This window comes from Aulonocara stuartgranti (assembly GCF_965226115.1).
Source record: "Aulonocara stuartgranti genome assembly, chromosome: 1".
Lineage (NCBI taxonomy): Eukaryota > Metazoa > Chordata > Actinopteri > Cichliformes > Cichlidae > Aulonocara > Aulonocara stuartgranti.
Genome location: NC_138939.1, coordinates 1,625,001 through 1,647,104, shown reverse-complemented (window position 1 = coordinate 1,647,104; position 22,104 = coordinate 1,625,001). Strand labels below are relative to the sequence as shown.

The window sequence follows — 22,104 nt, the reverse complement described above, 5'->3', positions numbered from 1 at the left end:
GTTAGGAACAGTTTCTTCTACACTTTAACGGGAGCGAGCCCGGTGTTTAAAGGACTCTCGGAGGCACTTCTGTTTTGGACAAAGGTTCAGTGAACGTGGGCAGAAGGCTTTCACAGCCGTTTATTGAGCCAACAGGAAAGCTGTGGTGGGTAAACAGCAGCTCATGTGATTGATAGCTGTAATGCTGGCAGTGCTGACCGCACCAGCTGCTGAATCCTCACCGTTGTGCTGCTGCTTCTTCAGCGCCGCTCGGCTCACTGAGTTTTCTTTAAAGCAGGTTTTTATTGGCTCCGTTTGGCTGCTCGGCCGCTCCCACAGGAGGCGGATTCACGTCTGACATTATTGGATGATCAGTAAATACATTTAAATGCACGCGCAGTGATGCAACAAGGAAGACCAACAAGGCCTGTTTGAGTCGGTGGAAGCTCTTTGATTTAAACAAATATGCCGTTAACAACAAATGAAGACATTTTTAGCCAAATAGAAACGATCTGAGAGGATAAACGACGCCCACGCTGGACCCAGGTATCTATCAGCGAGCGCGCGTTCCCACGCTTTAACCACAGTGACTCACGGCAAAGCCACGACAGGCGGCGGAGGCTCGTTACTCAGGTCTCTGCGTTTACGGTAAATTGTTGAATCAGATCGAGAGGCCTGACGTGACTGTAACGAGATCCTCGCTGTTACAAACTTTATGACTTTCAGACAAAAGGAGACGCGTTTGGCTGATGTCCGTGGAGCCGTACGGTTTCACAGCTGCCGTGTGCGTCCACAGAGCTGCACCCACAACAAAGCAGCGGCTTCAACAAGCGAGCTCGCAGAGGAAACGGCCACATCAGCGCCGGCCTGTAAAAAATGATGTTTTACCGCATTCGGGAAGCCGAACCATTACCTCATCTGCCAAAGAGACGAAAGCTCTCGAGTAAGCAGAAGAACAAAGCAGCCAAATATCTGACACACACACACACACACACACACACACACACACACACACACACACACACCGGCTTCATTAGCCATCGTTACACTGCAGCTGCACTGATTCATCAGTAACCTGAGCAGGTCAGAAACCTTCAGTTTGCATGAATTTTGTTTCGTAGAACAGGTGAACTGTTCACCTGGTGGACGTTAAACAGATGATCCATTACAATAAAACTTAGACTGGCACCTCTCGTGCCCACCACAAAAGAACAGATAATAAAAAATTAATAAATAGACGATAATAAATCAGGAGATAATAGATTTTTATGATCGTCCTGATGGGGTCTGTGTGCGGGGTGAAAGCTGTCCCTCTGTCTGTTTGTGTGGGATTGTCTGCATCGTTTGCTCGATGGAGGAAGTTTGAGTAGAGGGTGGCAGGGTGTAGGTCACCTAACGCTTCAGCTGTGCAGCTCTGCAGCTTCTGACCCACCCGTGATGGCGTTCGTGCTCTAAGTGGCGATCCTGTAGAAGTTCAGCAGCAGATTCACGGGGAGCGTGCTTCAGCTTCCGTAGGAAGAACAGCCTTTGCTGGGCTTGTTTTTTTGACCAGGCTGGAGGTTCAGCCCCAACAGACGGACGGCGTTCCTCCACACACAGCTGCTGGGTTGTACTTCCTGTTCTGCTCGAGTCTGTGACTGACTCTTTGGTGCCACCTTAAGCTTGTAAGTTTGACGACCGTTGCATCATCTGCAGATTTTATTATAGTGGTGGATGGGGGTGTGTTCGTGGGCGGAGACTCGGACACAGCCGTGTGGGGTCTCCGCATTCAGGATGATGGTTTAAGAGGGGCATCTCCCCTCTCTGTGTGAAGGTGCGGTACCCATGAACGCAGCGAGGAACCTCGGCCATGTTTGTAGTTGGTTGTAGTTTTACGGTGTTGAATGCGTTTCACAGAAAGCACGACTGCGGTTTCTTCTCTGTGTCGGCGCGCTGTGGTGGACGAGGTGGCAAACACTTGGTAATAAAATGAGAATAAATTCAGCACTTTGGGGATTTTCATCTTTGGACAAAGCCACAAACTTCCAGATGTTTCTTTGGGCTCTGACTGGTTCTTTTTTTAAAACCCAGCATTTGTCAGACTGTGGAGGCACTTTGGGCGGAGCGTGGCCCCCGGCCTCCAGTCAGACTTGAATATTAAAGGTTTATCAGCGTTAAAGCTCAGATTCTTTTGCTTTGATGTTGTATTTTAGCTGATGAGTGAAGACTGTGAAGTGATCTGTTATTTCAGTTGGAGAGAAAAATCTGAATCTCTGCTTTGAAGTTTGGAAATCTCCCTCTGGCTGCGTTTCAGGAAACTTGCGACTCGGAGCAGGAAGAGGTTTGATGCAGGAGTCAGGAGCCAAAGCTGCAGCGATTAGTGTTGCGTTAGAGCCAGAGAATCACGCCGTCAGCCATTTTAAATACTGTTTATCCGCAGGAACGTCAGGACGGTGTCACTCTCTGCGACGCTTTGTGACGAGACAGGAAACAGTGGGCTCATCTCTGTGCTCCGTTCAGACGCACAGATGTTTCTGTGATTCAACACCGAGAAATGTTTCTATTTCCTCAGGCTGATTCACAACGTTTACCCAGAATGCACTTTGTTTCCTCCAGTGAATGACCAGAAAACCAATCAAACATCCCGGGGTACGGAGGACCAGGAGGACCAAATGAAGTAACTATGTTGCTAAATGATTCATTAAATGTGTCATTAATTAATTACAGTTCGGGGTCGTGTTCATGATGGAGGGGAGAGTGGAGCGTGAGACTGGGCTTAAAAGTGAAGCTGTGGATTTACTGGCCCATCTGTGTTCCTGCCCTCACCCACGGTCGCCGATAAAACGTGTTTCTTTTGAGAGGGGGCGGGGCTCTTCCTTAGAGATGGGGTGGAGCAGTCCCGTCATTCGAGAGGACTCGGAGTAGAGCTGCTGCTCCTCCACATCCACGTGTCCTACTGGGAGGAGGCCCTGTGGCAGACCCAGGACTCACTGGAGAGATGGCATCTGTCATCTGACTGGATAAGCTGGGAGAGGTGGGCGGGGTGAGGGAAGTGTGGGCTTCTGTGCTCAGACCCAAACTGGGAGAAGTGGTAGGAAATAGATCTATGAATAATTAGGTGTGCCATGAATTTATTGAAACTTGGAAGTTAATAAAAAAAAAACATAAAATACACATTGAATTGATTATTTAATGATTTAGTTATTTGTTTATTTTGGCACTCATGGTCCTCCATACAGGGACCAGTACTGGATCTGCTCCTGTCACAGATACTAAACTGGTGCATGGTTTATTCAAACTGTGACTCTGATGCTGCTGCAAAACCAGGTTTAGTCCTCAGACTGTGGCTCAGTTTGAAGACGCAACGACGGCTCAAACATGATAAGAGTCAAATCTGGAGCCACGTCGGAGGACTCGTGGCTCTGTGAAATATTCATGAGATGAAACGTTCTTCATGTCTTCATTAAAAACTGTGAAGTTTTTGTACATAAAGAATGAGCTGACTGTGGGGTCAGGTGGGAGGCGCTGATTGGCTGTTCTTACCTGGATTTCCTTCTCCTTGTCTCATCCGCACTGATGCAGCTCAGCAGCTTTCACGAGGGAGGAGCAGGAGGAGGAAGAGGGCATCCTCACTCTACACCTTTCGTGCGCAGCGCGGCGCCACGCTCGATGTGGAGCTTGCATTTCAGAGTGTGAGTCACAGCAGGAGATTTCAGCCGTTGTAGTGAAATTGTGATGGGAGAGGACCAGTGTGAGTACGATCCCAGCGTGCTGCTGCTTCTTCTCCAGTTTCAGGCCCACAGAGCTGGTTCTCATTAGAGGAGAGAGCACACGCGCTGACTCACTGCAGAAAGTTTGGCGAGCGCGGGGGGAAATCCTTTGTAGCGGCGTGCTGTATCTTTTTTACGTCCACATTCACATAAATCAGCTTGGCGAGCACACAGGCCCCTCCCTCCGTTCCTCTGTTGTCTCGGGCTCGTCTGAGCTTCAGCTCGGTTCACGGAGATGAGCAGACGTCAGTGCCGACGTAAACTGAAGAATATCGGCCCCACCGTTTTGTTTGCAGCCTTGAGGGTTACATCAGTCAAAGCTGGGGCTGTGCAGCTACGGCCGGCGAGGACAGATGCTCTGTCAAAGACTTTATTACCCCGCGGTCTCGCCCTCTGGCCGGCTGTGTGTTTTATGGGCCCTGTGATGACAGAGGGTGAGGTTCACGTGGAGGTTGGGCAAAGAAAGGAGGCAAATACAGCCGACGGTCAGGACGGTGGAGGGCTGCAAGACAGGAAGTAAAGCGAGGGTGGTTTGGAGTGCTGGTAGTGAGTGTGTTTGCAGAGTCGCCTGCAGCTGTTGGAGCCTCAGATGGGTCTCATGTGCAAACTGTAACCTCCACTCCTGTGGGTAAACTGGAACTCAATGAGGTTTGTGGAACTGGCTTCCAGATGACGAGGCACAGACGTTTGGTCCTGTTTAGTGTTGGAGTCGTTTAAAGTGCACAAGTCTGTTTCTGTGACGCTTTTCTGATCCTCTGATGTTCCTATATTTACTCATTCAACTGCACCTTCTTACCTGCAGCCTGGAGCTCACCTGTGTTGGCTGAGACCAGCTTAAGCTCATAGTTTTTTCAGCGGTCACGCTTACCCAGGTACAGGTGTAGCCTAAAATCGAACAAATCTAAAAACAAACACGCTGAGGCGTTCCCAAACCGAGAGACGTAATCTCTCCTCCCAGTAGAGCGTACCCAAAACACGTCATCCAGGAGGCATGCTGGGTGACACTGGACCACTTCATCTGCTTCCTTTTGATGTGGAGGAGCAGCAGCTCCATCAGTTAGATATGTATTAACAGGCAGCGTGTCGGTGGCTTAACAGGTTTGATTTTTATCCATCCAGGAGAATGGATCCCATCTTAGTCTTATTTTGAAAGTTCATTTGCCGCCACTCTTTCCTGACCGAGTCGCCATCATTTGGTAAACTGAAAAGTTTAACCCGCCCAGTTTGCACTTCTACACTTTCCCAGGAGTCACACTGATTAATTAACTCCACCATCAGAGATGATCCCAGAGAGCTGCAGCAGGTGGAGAAACTGGTTCATCTGCTGGTGTTGCTGGAGCTTCAGCGTCTTCAGTTTAGAGATTAACGTCAGGCTGCAAACACGAGGGTATTCCTGTGGGTTTGTTGGGCATGTTGAGGCCTCAGCTTTAGAGTTTGGGATCCAGACGTGCTTCTACAGGCTCCTGGAGGTTGGGATGGATTTTGGGATCTCGCCCAGTGGCTTTAGGAAGGATCTCAGCAGAGCTCAGGAACGCCTCACACACCGACTCCAGTGTCAAACAGGCGTGGGAACGTGTGGTCTCATTTACTGCTGTAATCTTTGGGGACTCGTGAGAGACGCGTTAATAATCAAATAGTCCAAATTAATCCGTCATCGGTTTTCCCTCCATACAACAAAGTGTCAGTAAAGTTTGTGTTCACTTGAAGTCGTCAGTACATTTCAGTGAAAGCGCTCCGGCTCTCTGTACTCGTGCAGCGTCGTCGCTGAGCTTCGCGCACCGCGGCCTCATCCATCAGTTTAACGATCAGCTGATCCAAAATAAACGGAGGCTTGATTACTCGCTCAGAGACATCCGTCACCGTGCTGGCTGGAGAAGCTGACGGTGACAGAAACAGGAAGCGCTTTGTTTACAGTGTTGATGCTGCTAAACGGCACTCCTGAAAGAGACGCCGAAAGACGTCTTTCCTCACTGAACGTGGTGTAACCTGATAGGTTGGCGTGGATTTGCAGCTCAGGAGCCCGCCAACGACTTAGATGGGAATGCATGTGCGCTAATAAGCAATGTCAGCTGTTTGCAGTTACGTAAGTAATACTTACTGCTGTGAGCATTTGTTGTATGTAAATCTACAGCCTGCCTGTACACAGTTTACTCTCTGTATCGCCTTTCATTGTGTCTCTATTGACAGAAATAAGCCACGAGTTTGTTTTTCTAACCCTAAAGATGGAGTCAGTAGTAAAACACGGAGGATTTACTGTTTGCTGTATTTGTGGAGTAAACATGTTAAACAGGTTTATTAAATTATTAAAAAACACGAAAGAATTGATGGATGAATAGACAAACTCACTCTTTGACCCTCGGCCTCAGCTATTTTTTATTTTCCATCCACAGACAATATGGCAGTATCCAATTAAATCCTCAGATTTCACAAACTAAATTAGATCTCAGGCTTCTTGGTCGGTCTGTTAGTGCAGTGACCTCACAGCAGCCATGTTATTGGTCACATGATGTCATTAAAAGGCTCCAACAGCACAAACACAGCTCAGAAGTCCAGTTCAGGTGAAGCTAGCAGACAGCTAGCAGCTACAGCCGCCTGTGTCACCATCCACCTGTCAGTCAGAGAGGCCACGCCCCTAATGCATGTTATTATGAAGGAGGGAAAGATCCACAGAGACCAGTTTCTGCTGTAAAGTTTGGACATGGGGGTCTACGGGGACTGACTCACTGCTGCCTCTGCTGGACGTTAGAGGAACTGCAGCTTTTAGAGCTTCATGTTTCTGCAAAGGAAAGCTGCAGATTTCTGTCAGAATCTGCAGCTTATACAGAACAAATAAAATGTTCACGTTGTCTTCCCAACAGTTTCACTGACATCTACACTGGATGGCCAGGAAGCGTTCGCGATGTCTTCTCCGGCGCTGATAATCGGCATCTGTCTTGTGTCAGTGACGTAAAAGACGGATTTAATGCAACGTGACCATCAAACAGCAGCTTTCTAAATGTATTGGATTCAGCACCACATACGAAAGTGACCCAGATCAGATTTGAAAATATCGGATTTGTGCCGTTCACACTGTCACACCATGATCGGATAGATGGGTAAAGATAAACAACTCCACACAGGGGTGGAGAGAAGCTGTAGCAGGCTGGTGAAAGGATGGAGCTGCAAGTCAGTGCAGGCTGCCGGTGAGCAGCACTGACACGTTCCTGCGCGGATGGAAACCGATCGATGTGCTCGTTCCTGTCAGCTGTACACACAAAGGTGCACTCCTCCTCCTCCTAACTCATCCAGGAGCAGAGTATAAATCAGCTGTGTGTGTGTGTGTGTGTGTGTGTGTGTGTGTGTGTGTGTGTGTGTGTGTGTGCAGGGTTTTTCCTGCATGGAGGAATGTTTGCACCCCCACCCAAAGAGGTTTTAGCCAGCTCCAAGTCCAAAGGAAAAGTTTCCAGCACCAAATAGTCCCAGGTGATATTTACCAAAAAAACCGAGCCCCTTATAATCCCGTGTGCCCTGTGTATGAGTTCTGGTTGTGTTTACTGACCTCGAAACGTTTTTATGTGCACGGATGCTGCGTACGAGTTTGATGAGGGGTCGGATGGAGCCGAGCAGTGTGAGGTGCTGATCCCGGCTGCTGCTCCGGTCCTCCTCACCGTCTCTGTCCTCGCTGCCCTGCAGCTGCTTCATCCCGGCGGTGTCTCATTACTGATGACTGACGCGGAATTTGGTTGGAGCCAGTTTAACTGTCGGGATGAGTCGATTCGCTGCTCAGCAGCACAAACACACTCAGTCACACCTCTGCTTTCCTAAGCTTTTGCACAGTGCTGGTCCGTCAGCTGTCTCCATGCTTGCCCTGAACCTTTCAGGGACCTTTCAGGGATTACTTGACAGACAGCTGAACTTTAACCTTGCAAACTGCTGCCAGAGATGATTTATGGTTGTATGTGATAAGGAGACTGGTGTGTGAGATTTGTGCTCGTTTGTTTGGGGGGAGAGGGATGAGCTGCTTTAAATGTGCCCGAGGAGATCATTAGCTTTGTGTTTGTGCCTTTTAAATGTTTGAATGAATTTCTACATTTGTGCATTTTTACTCTGATTATTGTTCAGGGTCTTTTATTTTGGTGGTTTGGACACGAGCTGAACTCACGAATCTGCCGATTAATGAGTTTCTGGCCAGACTGATGGCACAGAGAGGATGAAGATTTTAAATGATTCATGGGTTCAATCATTTCTGTCTGTTTCTGCACATCAGAGCTCTGGAACTTTAACCTGCATCCATGGAAACATTAACGCTTCCCACAGCCTGATGACGACACCCGGGAGTGAATGAACGTGATTGGATGAACCAGTAGAACATCATGTATACATCTTTGGCATGAATGCATGAACATTCAGTGACACTGTGAAACATTATGAAGGTACAACTTAATAAAGCTTCACCTGAGCTGGAGCTCTGCACCGTGTTTGTGCTGTTGGAGCATTTTAATGACGTCATGTGACCAATAATATGGCTGCTGTGAGGTCACTGCACTAACACACCGTCCAAGGAGGCGGAGCTCCAGTTTTGGTGAAACTTTGTGACTGTAATTGGATGTTACTGAGTCTGTATGATGCTCCTGCACAGACTGTGGATACCAAACAACACAGCATTAGCTGGGAACTTGGCTGTGTGTGTGTGTGCGCGTGTGTGTGTGTGTGTGTGGCAAGGTTTTTCTGCGCAGTGTACCAGGAGCACGGAGAAAAGTTGTCGTACCATAGGCACGAGCAGTGTGTGTGTGTGCGTGTGTGTGTGTGTGTGTGTGCGTGCGTGTGTGTGTGTGTGTGTGTGTGTGTGAGTGTTTGTGTGTGTGTGTGAGTGTTTGTGTGTGCGCGCGTGTGTGTGTGTGCGTGCATGTGTGTGTGTGTGAGTGTGTGTGTGTGCGTGCATGTGTGTGTGTGTGAGTGTTTGTGTGTGCGTGCGTGTGTGTGTGTGTGTGTGTGTGTGTGTGTGTGTGTGTGAGTGTTTGTGTGTGCGCGCGCGCGTGTGTGTGTGTGTGTGTGTGTGTGTGTGTGTGTGTGTGTGCGTGTGTTTGTGCAGGAGGTTTTCCTCTCGTTCACGTCTCGCGTTCAGCCCGTGCTCGGCGGCCTGCGTCCTCGCTCTCGTCTGTTTGATTTCCGTCTGCTTCTCTTTCTGCCGTTCGTCTTCCTGACCCTCCTCTTCCTCCTCTCGTTAGTCTTCCTCTCCCACACTTCGACCCAGATTCTGGTTTTTCCTGAGTGCACTGCTGGGTTTGCTGTTTGACTGGGAGGTGAGCTGGGGGATGAGATTTGGGACTGGAGGCGCTGGATGAGTGTCGGCGAGGGATTTAGCGATGCAGCTTATCGGGGGCAGAGATGGGAAACTGCAGCTTTCCTGCCTCGTTGCTCTTTGTTTATTTTGCAGTGTGGATGTTGGACTCGTGTTTAGCCGGCTGCTCATCTCTTTCATGGCTCATTTTAGGAGGATTGTTAGTGAAAGAGTCAAATCTGCTCAGTTTTCAGTCTTGTGTTTCTTGTGCTTGGACACAGTGTTTCACTGCTGCTGTGGACGATGGAGAGATCAATGAGCTCCTCTTTGTTCTCTTTGGCCTTTTTCTTCTTCCACAGAATCAAAACTAAAGTCACGCGTGTCATAGTTTGAAGTCCATGACGCTGGGAGGTGGAGGTTACTGCGCACATATCACGGTCCTGAGATCATGTTTGTGTTTGTAGTCAGTCGTGTTGTCCGCTCGGTGCAAACTTCATGTTCACGTTGCTGCGTTTGAGTCCCGTCCAAGACCGCGGGCTCCACTCCCCCTGTCCCGCCCTCTGACTCCTGCCGTGGCTGATTGGGCTGGTCCCTCAGTCCCTGCTCCAACCAGACTGCACCGTCAGTCACAGTCATTAACCGCGCACACCTGTAGTCCACTATGAGCCGTCTGCTGAACCGGATCAAGTCGGTGTTTCTGCTGTCGTCGGTGTACCTGGAGGGACTCGTTTTGTTGTGTTGTGTAGCTGATGTCGCGTTTGAGGACAGCGCTTCGTGTTTGCACATCAGCAGTGAGACAAGCGTAGCAGAGTCCAGCCCGCTGTGGTCATCTGTGAAATGGCAGACACTCGGCGCTGAGGGAGGACAAGGAGCCCTCAGGTCGCAGCAGAGCTCCGCCTCGACGCGCCCTCCGGGTTAAACCATGTCAGACTCGGGTTCGAGGTCCGCTGTCAGGACTGACATGGTTTCACTGAAGCCTTCAAACACTCAGGATGGAAGAGGATTCATTTATGTTTCGAGAGAAGTTGAACGTCATGTTTTAATTAAGTGGTAATTTAAGTATAACAAACACAGTGTGAGCTGAGTGAAACGAGTGAAGTCAGAGTTTTATAGATGAAAGGAAAGAGGAGCCAAATAATCTCATACCTCACTTATCTTGTTCCAATAATCAGCCGAAGCCAGAATTCCAGCTGATTAATCGCACAGCCTCCGGCTGAAGGGCGAATGGAGCAAAAGGACGAAGAGCGATGAAGAACTCTTCAAGTCTTAGTTCTGATCTGTGACTCACAACATCATCTCAGACATTTTATTTTTGCGTTATTGTGAGAAACAGCCGTGTGCTTTTCATAAATCGTCGTTTTTTTAGCGCTCGGCTGTAAAAGGCTGGTGACAGAGGTCGTCTCCTGAAATGTTCTCAGTGACCTCGGCCTCAGCTGCTTCTGCTTTTCTCTCCTCACTTTAACTGTTCGTCCTTTTTCTTTGTCTGTTACTGAAGGACGAGGTCAGAGGTCAAGTTTTCTGAAAATCGCGTGAACACAAAGAGGAACCCAAGTCGTTTGATCGATGCTGTGCTACCTGCAGCCCGTCCGTGTTTCTGATTGGTCAGATGCTGCAAACTCCGCCTCCTGCGTGTGAACACCCTCATGGTCTCACTGGGAAATCTTGAGTTTGTGCTACCTGCAGTGCACGGTTTCGGGAAAGCAACAAATGCGTGCAGGTCGACAGTGATGTCACCACGCGCACGTAGAATGCTGATTGGTTTAAAAGCTGACTTGGACAGGAAGAGGAGCACGAGCGGCGTCATTAACCTGCAGGAGGAGGGCACGGCAGTTTTCAGCGTCCTGTCCTCTCAGGAGTTCAACCAAAGCACAACAACAAACATGTTTGTGACACTGCCCCCTGCTGACAGCGCATGACAGACCATGTGACCCTGTAGCCTGAGTCATGATGTCAGAGTGGGTGGAGCCAAATAAGGGAAGGATGTCGTGGACATGTTGAATCTGCCGGAGCGAGCTGCCGTCTTTAATGTGGCTGTTCAGACACCATGAGGTTTCCAGCCCAGCTGGTTATTTTTACACTAACTACACTCGTGCACGTGATTAACTACACTCGTGCACGTGATTAACTTCCTGGGCTGATGGCGTGCACTGCCTGAAAGCTGTCAGTTTACCTTTGGAGGTCCAACATGTTACCTGTGCAAACGGGGCAACAGAGGCAAAAGCAGAGGGTGTGTTAGTGGTTTTACCCTCCGCTGAGCCCCCAGCTGCTGAAGCTAAACCTGCTTCATTTCCTCTCCTGCTCTGCTGCCTCGCTCAGACTTGTTCCCACAGTCCCACAGCTCCTCGGAAACTTCCTCTGGAGCGGGGAGGGCGGCGGAGGCGGGGACTGAGCGAGGGGGCATGAAGGACCGGAGCTTTTCTTGGCCCGGCGTCTGAGACCAGCTTCACCACAGCCAGCTTTTCATAACCCAAGCTGGCACTGACAGCCGAGATAACGTTCAGCCGTTACAGCACGAATGTGTTTCATTTAGACCCTTCAAGAAAAATACTGACACACATCGAATCCGAGCGATTATTGGAACGCCAGCAGGAAACGATCAGAGTCCACCAGGTGTCCAAGTAACGCCTCGCTCCACCTTTACTGCGCCGGGCTCACAGGAAAACTAGAGCCAGCAGAGACTTTGATTGGGAGCTTTGAAAGGCTGTGAGTGGACGACCATCACGGCGGTGGTCCGGGCCGCCGTCGTCCCCGTCTGTTTGTTTGTTTTCTTTATTTCTTTATTTTTATGGGTTTTCTTATTTATACAACATGTACAACAATACAAGTTACTCACAGTGGGGGGAAACATAAAACAAACAAACAAAACAAACGATTTTTATGGTTTTTAATACTTCTTATGTTATTAAATTTGTATTTTTAGGTTTATATTATGTTTTTGTTTTGTCTCTTTCTCATAGCGCTCTCTTTCTGTGTTTCTGTCTCCAGGGTGAGGACGATGCTCTCCTGATTCTCGGCGTCCTCGTCCACCCCGTCGCCTCCACCATGAACCACACTCCCAGCCCCCACCTGTCCGACGGCGGCAAGCAGGCCGGCGGCGGCCTGCTGTGCAGCTTGGGTCTGGGATCCGACCGGGGCGTCCGCTCCCCGGACAGCCTCACCCACACCCCCAGCCCCACGGGAGGAACGCCCAGCTCCAGCCCCCCGCTGCTGCTGTCGCCCGGCCTGGGGGGCCTCGGGCTCGGCTCCCTCGGGGCCATGGGCGAGGCAGCCGGAGCCGACTGGGAGAGCAGGGAGGAGCTGAGGCTCAGGGAGCTGGAGGAGGCTCGGGCCAGGGCCGCCCAGATGGAGAAGACCATGAGGTGGTGGTCGGACTGCACCGCCAACTGGAGGGAGAAGTGGAGCAAGGTGGGAGAAATGTAGCTCAGTGGCACGGAGCAGGGTGGAGACCGGGCTGGGTGGGGCTCTAGGTGGGGATGTGCTTCAGTATCTGAAAGAAAGGCTCAGCTATGGAGCTACAGATGAGCAGAAATAACATTTCTGTGATATCGATCCACTGTGAGCCTGTACGGAGAAATAATATTATTAATAATAATGTGATACAGACGCTGAGGTGTTTTAGATGATGTCCTATAAAGAGGTTTGACAACCCGCCTGCTCAGTCAGTCGTCGTCTTTGTTTCCAGGTTCGTGCGGAGCGTAACAGAGCGCGCGACGAGGTCCGTCAGCTCAGGCAGCGGCTGGACACCCTCACCAAGGAGCTGACCGGCATCCGGCGCGAGCGGCAGGAGCTCGCCTCGGAGAACGAGACGCTACGGCAGGAGACGCTGCGCCTCCGCGGCGACCACGCGGCCCCGCCTCTGTCCGCCACATCCCCCTCCTCCTCACCCGCGCACCCCCGCGGCACTTCCTCGTCATCCTCGCCGTCCATCCCCCCTTCCTCCCCGGCGTCATCCTCCTCTTCCTCTCAGGTCCACGGCGACGTGAAGCTGGACAGGGCGGCAGAGGGACCGCCGGGATCTCCAGAACCAGAACCGGTGAGGGACATGGACTTGGATAGGCAGAAGACGGGTCAGAAGGTGAGCGTGCTCTCAGCTGGCGTTCTTCTTCCTGGTTTTGGTTTCAGATTGAATTTCTTCCACACGAGGTCCTGACCTTTAACCTCTGCAAACTTTGGTTTTACCTTTGTGCATTTAAATGAAACATCTGCAGGATGCAGCTCTGACAAACTCGGGGCTCATGCGACCTGAAACAAATGATGCAATCATTAGACTGATCGGGGGGGGGCATTTTAAGGTTGGTGCTTGGTGCACATGAAGGATCTGATGATGGTTCATCCATGGACATCAGTGAGTCCCGACCCAGCAGGTAGCAACGTGAAAAATAAGTAAATAAAAGTACGTAGAAAAGAAATGAAGTCTGAGTGGGTCTGAACAGGATTCAGCTGAGTTTAGTAAAACGGTGACTGAAAGTTAAACCTGAGACCAACGTTCAGCTGTTGGAGAGATGAATGAGTGAAGGTGGTTTAACGCCCGCCTCCTTCACATCGGTGCGCTCGCATCCTCGGCTGCTACACGTGATCCGTGAATGTAGGCCACTCGGGCTGCTGTCTCCACCATGATAAAATAGACCCCTGTTATAGCACCAGAGGGGGGTGGGTGTGTGTGTGTGTGTGTGTGTGTGTGTGTGTGTGTGTGTGTGTGTGTGTGTCCTATTTAGGAGGTACAGCTACCCTCTGCCTGTGCACGTGAACACGAATCACGCCGTGTCTCCAGAGGACGCTGTCTGCCGTCTCTGCCGTCGCTCCCATGAGGACAAACATGATTCAGCCTTTCATTGACTCTGTGGAGCTGCTTTGTTTCTGGAGGCCGATGTAACGCTCAGGCTTTATTCTGCCCAATAAAAACAGAAGAATGAAAACGCGACCGCAACAAAAACTGTAATGGGCTAAAAACGAGTCAGCCACACGTGCAACAGCATCAACAGCTGCTGCGCTGCAGGACTGCAGCTAACGCTGTTTATTGCACCATGAAAACACCATGACTGTGTTCTGTAGTTCACGTTATTGTAAAATTACTTCTGTGGCACTGAAAGCGCTCTCTCCAGGCTCCCGGGGATCGTTCGATGGTCAGGGTGTATTCCCGTCTTTCCCAAAACATTCCCTTTGGGAATTTCTCAGCATGATTTCCTGTTTCAGTTGATTCCTCGGCCTGGAATCGACTGGAGCGGTCTCGCGGGAGTTTTGCATCCATTGGCTGTGAGTTCTTACACTGAAATCCAGGAGCAGAGGAAACAGAAGCTGTCTGTCTGTGCTGGTGCCCCCCGAATGTAGTGTTTACATGGAATACAGACTGGAGGGTGACGCAGGAACCTCGACACACCGTCTGTCCTTCTGTCCCGGGGGATCCCGAGCTGCTTCCAGGGGAAGGTTAGAGTAAACATATCATCAGTGAGTTCTACCCTGAGGACTCCTCTCAGCTGGGAATACCTGCAAAACCTCCAGAAATCCTGATCAGATGCCAGAACAACCTCACCTGGCTCCCTTTGGTACTTGCTCGTCACATCAGGCACCAAACCAGAGGGATCGGTTAAGTCTCCATCACTCTGACCTCAGCGGACCCTCGGGTCCTCAGGGATGCTGAAAGTGCAACACTGGCTTTAAAGATGGTACCTGGAAGTGCTGCTTCATGCTGACGTGAACCAGTCTCCTTGGGAATATAAGGCGTCGTTCTTTGGAGGCTGGTGTGGACACTTCCTGCTGGGCAGAGGCTGCAGGGTAGACCGGGATCAGTCAGAGACTCCTGGGTGTACGTCTCCTCCTGGCCTGGGATCACCTCGGGATCCCCGACAGGCTGGATGTGTGGACCAGCCTGTGAGCCTCTCTCGGGTCAAAAATGGGTGGATGTCCATTATCATTGAGAGAGAGCGCCGTCACACTGTATGATTTAGAGACGGCTTCATCCAGTGCCACAAGTCTCTTTGGCTTTCGGTTGAGTTCTGAAAGTGCTGCTCGGTTTTATCCGTGACCTGCACCTGTAGTATCAGAGGTGATGAATCATGTGACTAAAATAGGCCCGACACATCCTCTCAGCAGCTGGGGGACGTTCCCCTGCGGTCACGTTTAAATCATTCTGCTTCTCGTTTTATTCTCGACAGCAACTCTCTGCCGTGGGCAAGGGCCCACTTCCACTGGAGACAGCGGCGACCTTCAGTCTGCACTAACATCTGATTGGCTGCTTCAGTAGAAAGTTCTGGTGTCGGGTCTTTAGTTTTTATGTGTGAGAGTCATCAAACCCAGGGACAGGAAGGGAATTTTACTCATGAGCTTCAGCGCAGGCGGAGGTCGATGCGGTGCTTCACCTGCACCCTGCCGTCCAGCTTTCTACTGTGAAATCTGGCGGTGCGTGGAAAGCGGCAGACCTGAACGAACTGCAGCGTTACAGAACCCGAAACGATGAGCGGGACAGATCTGGCCTGCAGCGTGAAACACGCCGGGGATGTTTCTGGCCGCTTTGGCCTCCGAGCGATCATCAGAGCGTCGTTAAAGCGCCGCAGCCTTCCCGAGCGTTGTTGCATCCATCCGTGCAGGTTTGAGTTCATTAAACTTGAATCTGAGCTGACGTGAACAAACCGAAGGCTGCAATCAAACGCCGGATTTCTGCGGTTTGTCTGCTGTTTGCAGCGGCGGTGGGTCCCTGTGTTTCTCCGCACACATGTTTGGGCTGCAGGGCTGCATGTAAACCGTGATTATGTGTCTGTCAACAGGCAGCAGAGGTGGTCTTGGAACGGTGGCTCGCTGCTGCTCTCACACAGCTCAGCCTCATTTCCTGTCTCCTTCCATTGTTCTCCTCTTTGAGTGCTTCCACATGTCAGGCTTTGTCTCACCCACAGCAGCGCAGCGGGGCCCTCTGTTGGCCGTCGCCTGTAATGGCAGCGTGGCAGCTCTGTTTTCCACGTGTTGGGACAGAGCGTGCTCCGTGACCTTGTGTCGCTTTTCCTCACGCGTGAGTCTGGACGATGCAGTCCTGTTGGTGTTACTGCGTCCACACTGGAGGGTTTGCTGTCATCCTACAATGATCCAAACTGGAGCAGTGAAAACAGTGACATTTGACTGAGTCGTGATCTTTATGCTTTCAGTCAGAAGAGCAGTGGTAGGGCTGGGCGATACGACCCAAAATTCATATCTGGATATTCTTTAGCTGGATGGTGATATACGATATAGATCTCGATATTTTTTTTAAAGAGAGTTAAGAACAAAAAGAGTTCTTAGTCACACTGTACCAGATCTCACACGGGCACCTTTATTAACATACAGCGCAGATGTACTCAGAAATAAATGATCAGCATTAAATAATAATGCTCCATAAATAAAATAAAACAATGTTGTTTTTGTGCATAACGAAAAGCTCATAGTTGAAGTCAAAATGTAAACTAACAGACGCTGAGCATAAACAAGCATCTGTGGCCCTTATACACACAGTACGGTGATATTACCCTGAAGCACAGTACGTATCACTCCGCCAGGCTCCTCGGTAGCTGTAATGCTCCAACAATCCATCAAGCGCTGCAGCTTCGTAGCTCAGCAAAGTCCAACTAAAACATTTGTTGCTGAGCCTGTGCAGCACATAAACGCGGTTCGAGGTCAGTAAACACAACCAGAATTCATACATACGGCACACTGTCGATTTTTGAGAAAATCAAAGGATTTTAGGCGTCAACGCGTTAGCCCGGTTAGCGTGTTAGCCCGGTTAGCGTGTTAGCCCGGTTAGCTGGTTAGCTCATTAACGCGTTAACGCCGTCCAGCCCCACGCACGGGGCGATCCGCGGTAACTTGTTAACGGAGATTTGCCCCTTTAATGCAGTTATGGCGTTAACGTGATTTTAACGAGATTACCGCTACCAGCACTAAAACACTAATCTCCAAATGTTGTCTTTTTGTCGAGCAGCTCCTCTTTGATAGCTGCCGTGTCCACTTCATTGTGGCCACTACGTGACTGTAGCCCCGGGTTACCCGCTGAGGGAGGCGGGGCAGGAAGGTAACACCTGCTAAAAGTTTTCACTTCCTGTTTCTCGACTTGCTACAACAAACCTGCTCAGTCAGAGGGAAGCGTTCCCACAGGCGCGAGTGGAGCTCTGATTAGGGCTGGGTATCGTCACTGATTTCTAGAATCGATTCAATTCCGATTCACAAGGTCCCGAATCGATTCGATCCACGATTCGATTTAATTCGATTCGATTCGATTTAAATCTGGGAAATTTTGACAGTCAGAAATATAATTCAGATCAGAACATTTACATATTTTTGTATCAATAAAAAGGAAGCTGACACTCGCAAGACTTTATCAAAGGTGTGAGCGTCACAGCAGATACCTTTGTGTCAAAGTAGCTGAAGATAAAACACAGAAAAACATGAAGGTGATTTTCCTGTTCTGGGATTTTATAAAAATATTCTGCAGTACATCAAAAACGAAAGAAAACCATTAATCAACACATGAACATTACCTCTGAAGTTACAGCGGTTTTATTAGAGACACAGCGTTTTGCATTTTGAATAATTTTAAAAAGTTTAAATTTGTTCAGTATTGAACAGCAGAAATGAGGTTTTCTTTTCGGAAGAATGTAAAAGGGAAAAAAACAGCGGCTGACAGCCTGTAAACAGCGGTAGACTTGTGCGTAACAAGCAAGCGAATAATGAAGAAAGGGAAACTGTTCTTGAAGTACAGAGAGAGAGAGAGAGAGAGAGAGAGAGGGAGAGAGAGAGAGCTGTGCATCGCGGTGGAAGCAAAACAGTAAAAGTCAGAGTGAATTCATGACGATGTTTATGTGAAGCATTTGGAATCCAAACCGAACCAGCAGCAAAAGAAGATCCAAACTTTGGATCTTCTTTTGCTGCTGGTTCGGTCAATATTGTTTGGAGAGAGATCAAACTAACAGCTTTAGAATCGGCGCATAAAGGGCGTGAACACAAAGCTTGGACCCGCCGACACATCAGAATCAGCGAGCTGTCGGCTTTCAGCCCCGACCGTGTCCTTGCCGTCGGGTGAGAAAGGCGACATCTCACTGATTCTGATCCGCGGCTCGCGCTGTGTGTTTGTTCCTGCTCTCATTTACTGTCTTAACTGTTTGGTGGTTCTTGAAATTTTGTGAGATGTCACCAGAGATTCTGGCATTTCGGGCAAAATAAATTTATATTAAAAAAATCGATTCAGGATTTTAATGAATCGATTCAGGATTTTAATGAATCGATTTTACGTTATCCAAGCCAGAATCGATTTTAATCGATGAATCGATTATAAAAACCCACCCCTAGCTCTGATGGTTGATTCTGCAGTTTGACCCTCTGTTATCTACAGAAGCTGCACATGTCAGCGACAGCTGTTCTTACTGCAGTACACCTGTTGCTGTCTCAGCAGCTCGTGCATAAGCTAAATAAGGTGAAGGCTGTTTTCTTTTTTCAATTTCTTCTATAGGTTATTATGGTCGCATGAATATTTGTGATGCTGATAATCGTGTTGTGAAAACCTGATGTTGTGACGATATCGTGACGCCTCAGACTGAACTTCCTTTGGACGCTTGATCAATAAAACAAAGCATGAAAGTTTTTATCTGCTGAAGTAAAATCATAACCTGTGATTGGACGTGACAGCAGGACATTGATAAATCAGGTTCCCTGCTCTCTTCAGTGCCGGCACCTCCCGGTTTAAACTGTCTATCACTGTGATCGATATATCGATTGATCAATCGATTGCACTCACATTTACTTCAGTAAATCTCAGCTGCTTTAGTTGATCTCCGAACACCTGCGATGGTCTCAGCTTTGATGCCAGGATGTCCTTACTTTTGAGGGAGCACTCTGGGTCGTGCGGGAGGCGAGTGGTTGTTCTGTGGAGGAAATAAGGACGAGGTCTTTGCTGTCCGCCTGCCACAGGGGACAGATTTACTGCGTGCTGCAGGACGAGCGCTACGCTTAGTTTTATTTCTGTTAAGGTCATTAAAAACACGCAGCGTGAAAATGATGTGAGAGTTCGCTGGCAGCAACCTCAGAAATTCCAGTTGGGTGGGTCCAGATTTGGTGCTTTTTTTCATGTTGTTTTCCTTCATAACTTCATGAGGAAACATCCACATGTTCAGGGCTGAAAAACTCATTTGAGCTAAAAGTCAAAGTTTACAGCAGGTTGCAGAAACTGTTCCACATGTTTCAAGTCTTTGTTCTCTGAGTAAAACACAGCATGTCTGTCACATCGTCCCTCCCTCTGTCTTTACCTGCCAGCGTGCGTCCGTCTCTCCCACCTGTGTGCGGTTTAGCCTTCATGTCACCGTCTGACCTCCCGGTCTCTTTGTCTCCTTCTTCATCAGGACCTGGAGCTGCTCGATTCAGTGCTGCGCTCCCGAGCTCCGGGCGCCGACGCTCAGGAGGCCTGGGATGGCCGCGGCGGCGTCAACCCAGCCGGCTCGCGCCGGCAGGAGCGCAGCCGACAGCTGTGGGAGGATGCGGGCACAGCGGAGGAGGACTCGAGCAAACTGAACGCTCTGCAGCTTCGCCTGGACGAGTCCCAGAAAGTCCTGCTGAAGGAGAGAGAGTAAGAGAAGCGGGAAAAACACGACTTCTGGTTCTGTCAGCAGGGACAGCCCGAGGTCGAACCATCAGAGAAACATAATCTAGTCATAAATCAGCATTTCACCATAGAAATCCTTCTTGTCTGTAATGTTTTTTATCGATCGCACCCAGAGATGTGAAACTCGTTTTACGAGTTATGTTATCGTTTCCACACCATCAGAAATCTGTAAAGACAGAAACCTGTCGGCTCGACTCTGAAACTGTAAGAACGTGAAGGTCACAGAGAAAGCACAAGAAAGCAAACAAACCACGAACACACGACAGATCGTACAGAAACAGGAAGTCTTCTGCCATTACATTTATTTTCTGTTATTTTATCACTCTGTTCTAGCACGAGTGGGTGTGGCGGGGAGTGTGGCGTGATTCATTCGTGCTGTCTGTTTCCCTGCAGAGACAAGCTGGCTCTGAGTAAGAGCATCGAGAGACTCGAGGCTGAGCTCAGTCAGTGGAAACTGAAGTACGAGGAGCTGAGCAAGAGCAAGCAGGAGGCTCTGAAACAGGTGAGGCACAGCACAGGTCACCTGAGCACAGCGGACGCTGCTTCGCGGGACAGTCCGTCTTCTTTAAACGTGCGCTCTGACTGTTTTTCTGCTAACAGACGAGCGCTTGTGTCTCTGAGCTCCGTGGTTCATCGATCACTGACCTGCTGTCGCACAACGAGAAGACAAAGACAGAGCAAAGCAGCCGAACCGAAAGAAAGCAGAAGGAGCAAATGTGACAAATACATCAAAAGTGCAACGAAGGAAGCCGGAGTGCGTGATTCTCAGGGACTTCCTGTTAGACACGCGCTCGACTTACAGCTTGAATTTCATAGAAAATGTTCCTCACTTCAGATTTTCACACAGTTTGGTCCACGTGACGCTCGCAGACGGTCCACAAATAATTAGCGTTCATAACATTTAGTCAGCAAACGAGCTGAATGTGAGAGCTGCGGACGGCGTTTGAATTTCACGACAAAAGGACGATGAACACAGGTCGTGATTGTTTCAGCTCATTAAACTCGGTGTGCAGCAGCTGCACAGCATCATGCGTCTGTGACGTGTTCACTTTGAATTTTCTGTTTTTACTTCTTTATACATCAGTTACTGTCAAACAGCAACTGATGCAACAGGACAGGCGCAGCTAACGTGCACAGCTGACCTTCAATTCAGCATAAATAACAACAACAACAGCAGCTGTTACAAATAAATAGGAACATGTAAGAAGAGCAGGAGTTCTTAAACATTTCAGTGATCACAGTTTTGCTTTTGTGTGAACATTTTCGGGTCTTTGAATGTTTTTATTTCTGGTGTTCAAACCTGTGGCCTCTGCTGATCGCGCAGTGATCGTCAGTCATCACGAGTCATAAACTTTTCAAACCTTAAAATGACTTTACTAAGAAGTCTGATCGCTTCAAATGTCCCGGCAGGTCTTCAGCTGCAGGAGGCCTGCTGTGCTCAGCAGCGTCCAAATCATAAAGCCGAGTGTGACGAGCTCTGTCTTTCGAACCACTAGGGGGCAGCACCGCTCCGCAGACGGCAGGTCTGATGAACATGAGTTAGATAAAAGCAGCAAAGTGGGGGTGGGGGGGCAGAAGATGTGAGAGATGTGTAGATGATGATGAAGGTGACGGAGTTCGTAGATAAGCGTGTTAGAAGATGCAGATGAAAGCGGGATCGCGCTGCAGGTTGGAGGAGGCGGATGAGACGAGAGGCAGAGATAAGGAGATATGACGGGGGGGTCACGCTTATCTCCACGCATGTTGTTTCAGATCCTCCAACATCACAGGAAGCGTTTCACAGTGTCTGCTTTAAAGAAACAGCCGCCTCCCCCGAAAAACGTCCAGATAACATTAAATGTCAGGCGGCTTAAACGTGGATTTATTTCTAACATCAGCCTGAACGATGAAAGCCTGAGAGTCACTGAAAGATTAAATGTTCAATGTCTTCATCCTGCAGCTGAACCTGCTGAAGGAGATGCACCAGGACGAGCTGGGACGCATCTCCGAGGACTTGGAGGACGAACTGGGAGCTCGAACCAGCATGGACAAGAAGCTGGCCGAACTACGAGCTGAGGTGAGGGACCTGACAGCAGCGCGCGGGAATCACGACCCCGAGAAAAGCCGTGGGAGACGTGAACGGACGTCGCTAACATTTATAAACAATTTCAATCAGAATCAGATGAAAAATGTCAGACTGCTAAAAACAGTCTGTGAGTTTGTGGGTGCAGAAGCACTCAGGGAGGGGCGGCCCCCCGAGACAGACATGAATAATCACTAATGATTACATGCAGATGGATAAACACACAGTGAGTGAAGCACCCAGTGCATCATGGGAATCCCCCAGCAGCCTATAGCAGTGTAGCTTCAGAACAGCTGTTTATGTTATTTTAAGGCTAAAGTGGGCATTATTAGGGGTGTGGCCTCTTTGACTGACAGCTGGATGTTTGGGCCGCCGTACAGTCAATCCTGTCTCCATCTGAGGCGTGTCGTGTGTTTCCTACAGATGGAGCGGCTGCAGGTGG

The 22,104-nt window shown here is 49.4% G+C and overlaps 1 protein-coding gene across 2 annotated transcripts in view; it reads left to right on the top strand.

The window, feature by feature from the left end:
• Positions 1 to 22,104, top strand: part of ccdc102a (coiled-coil domain containing 102A) — a 50,659-nt gene that overhangs the window by 14,718 nt on the left and 13,837 nt on the right. Inside the window, exons 1-7 of one of the 2 annotated variants that reach the window (XM_082540204.1) lie at positions 2,589 to 2,635; positions 11,974 to 12,393; positions 12,671 to 13,063; positions 19,341 to 19,564; positions 19,994 to 20,102; positions 21,540 to 21,656; positions 22,086 to 22,104. The exon at positions 22,086 to 22,104 is cut by the window's right edge and continues 191 nt beyond it. In XM_082540204.1, coding sequence (XP_082396330.1) covers positions 12,031 to 12,393; positions 12,671 to 13,063; positions 19,341 to 19,564; positions 19,994 to 20,102; positions 21,540 to 21,656; positions 22,086 to 22,104 — 1,225 coding nt within the window. In that variant the 5' untranslated portion in view covers positions 2,589 to 2,635; positions 11,974 to 12,030. Of the gene's footprint in view, positions 1 to 2,588; positions 2,636 to 11,973; positions 12,394 to 12,670; positions 13,064 to 19,340; positions 19,565 to 19,993; positions 20,103 to 21,539; positions 21,657 to 22,085 lie in introns of those variants that run through there. The other variant, XM_082540203.1, reaches the window with a different exon arrangement.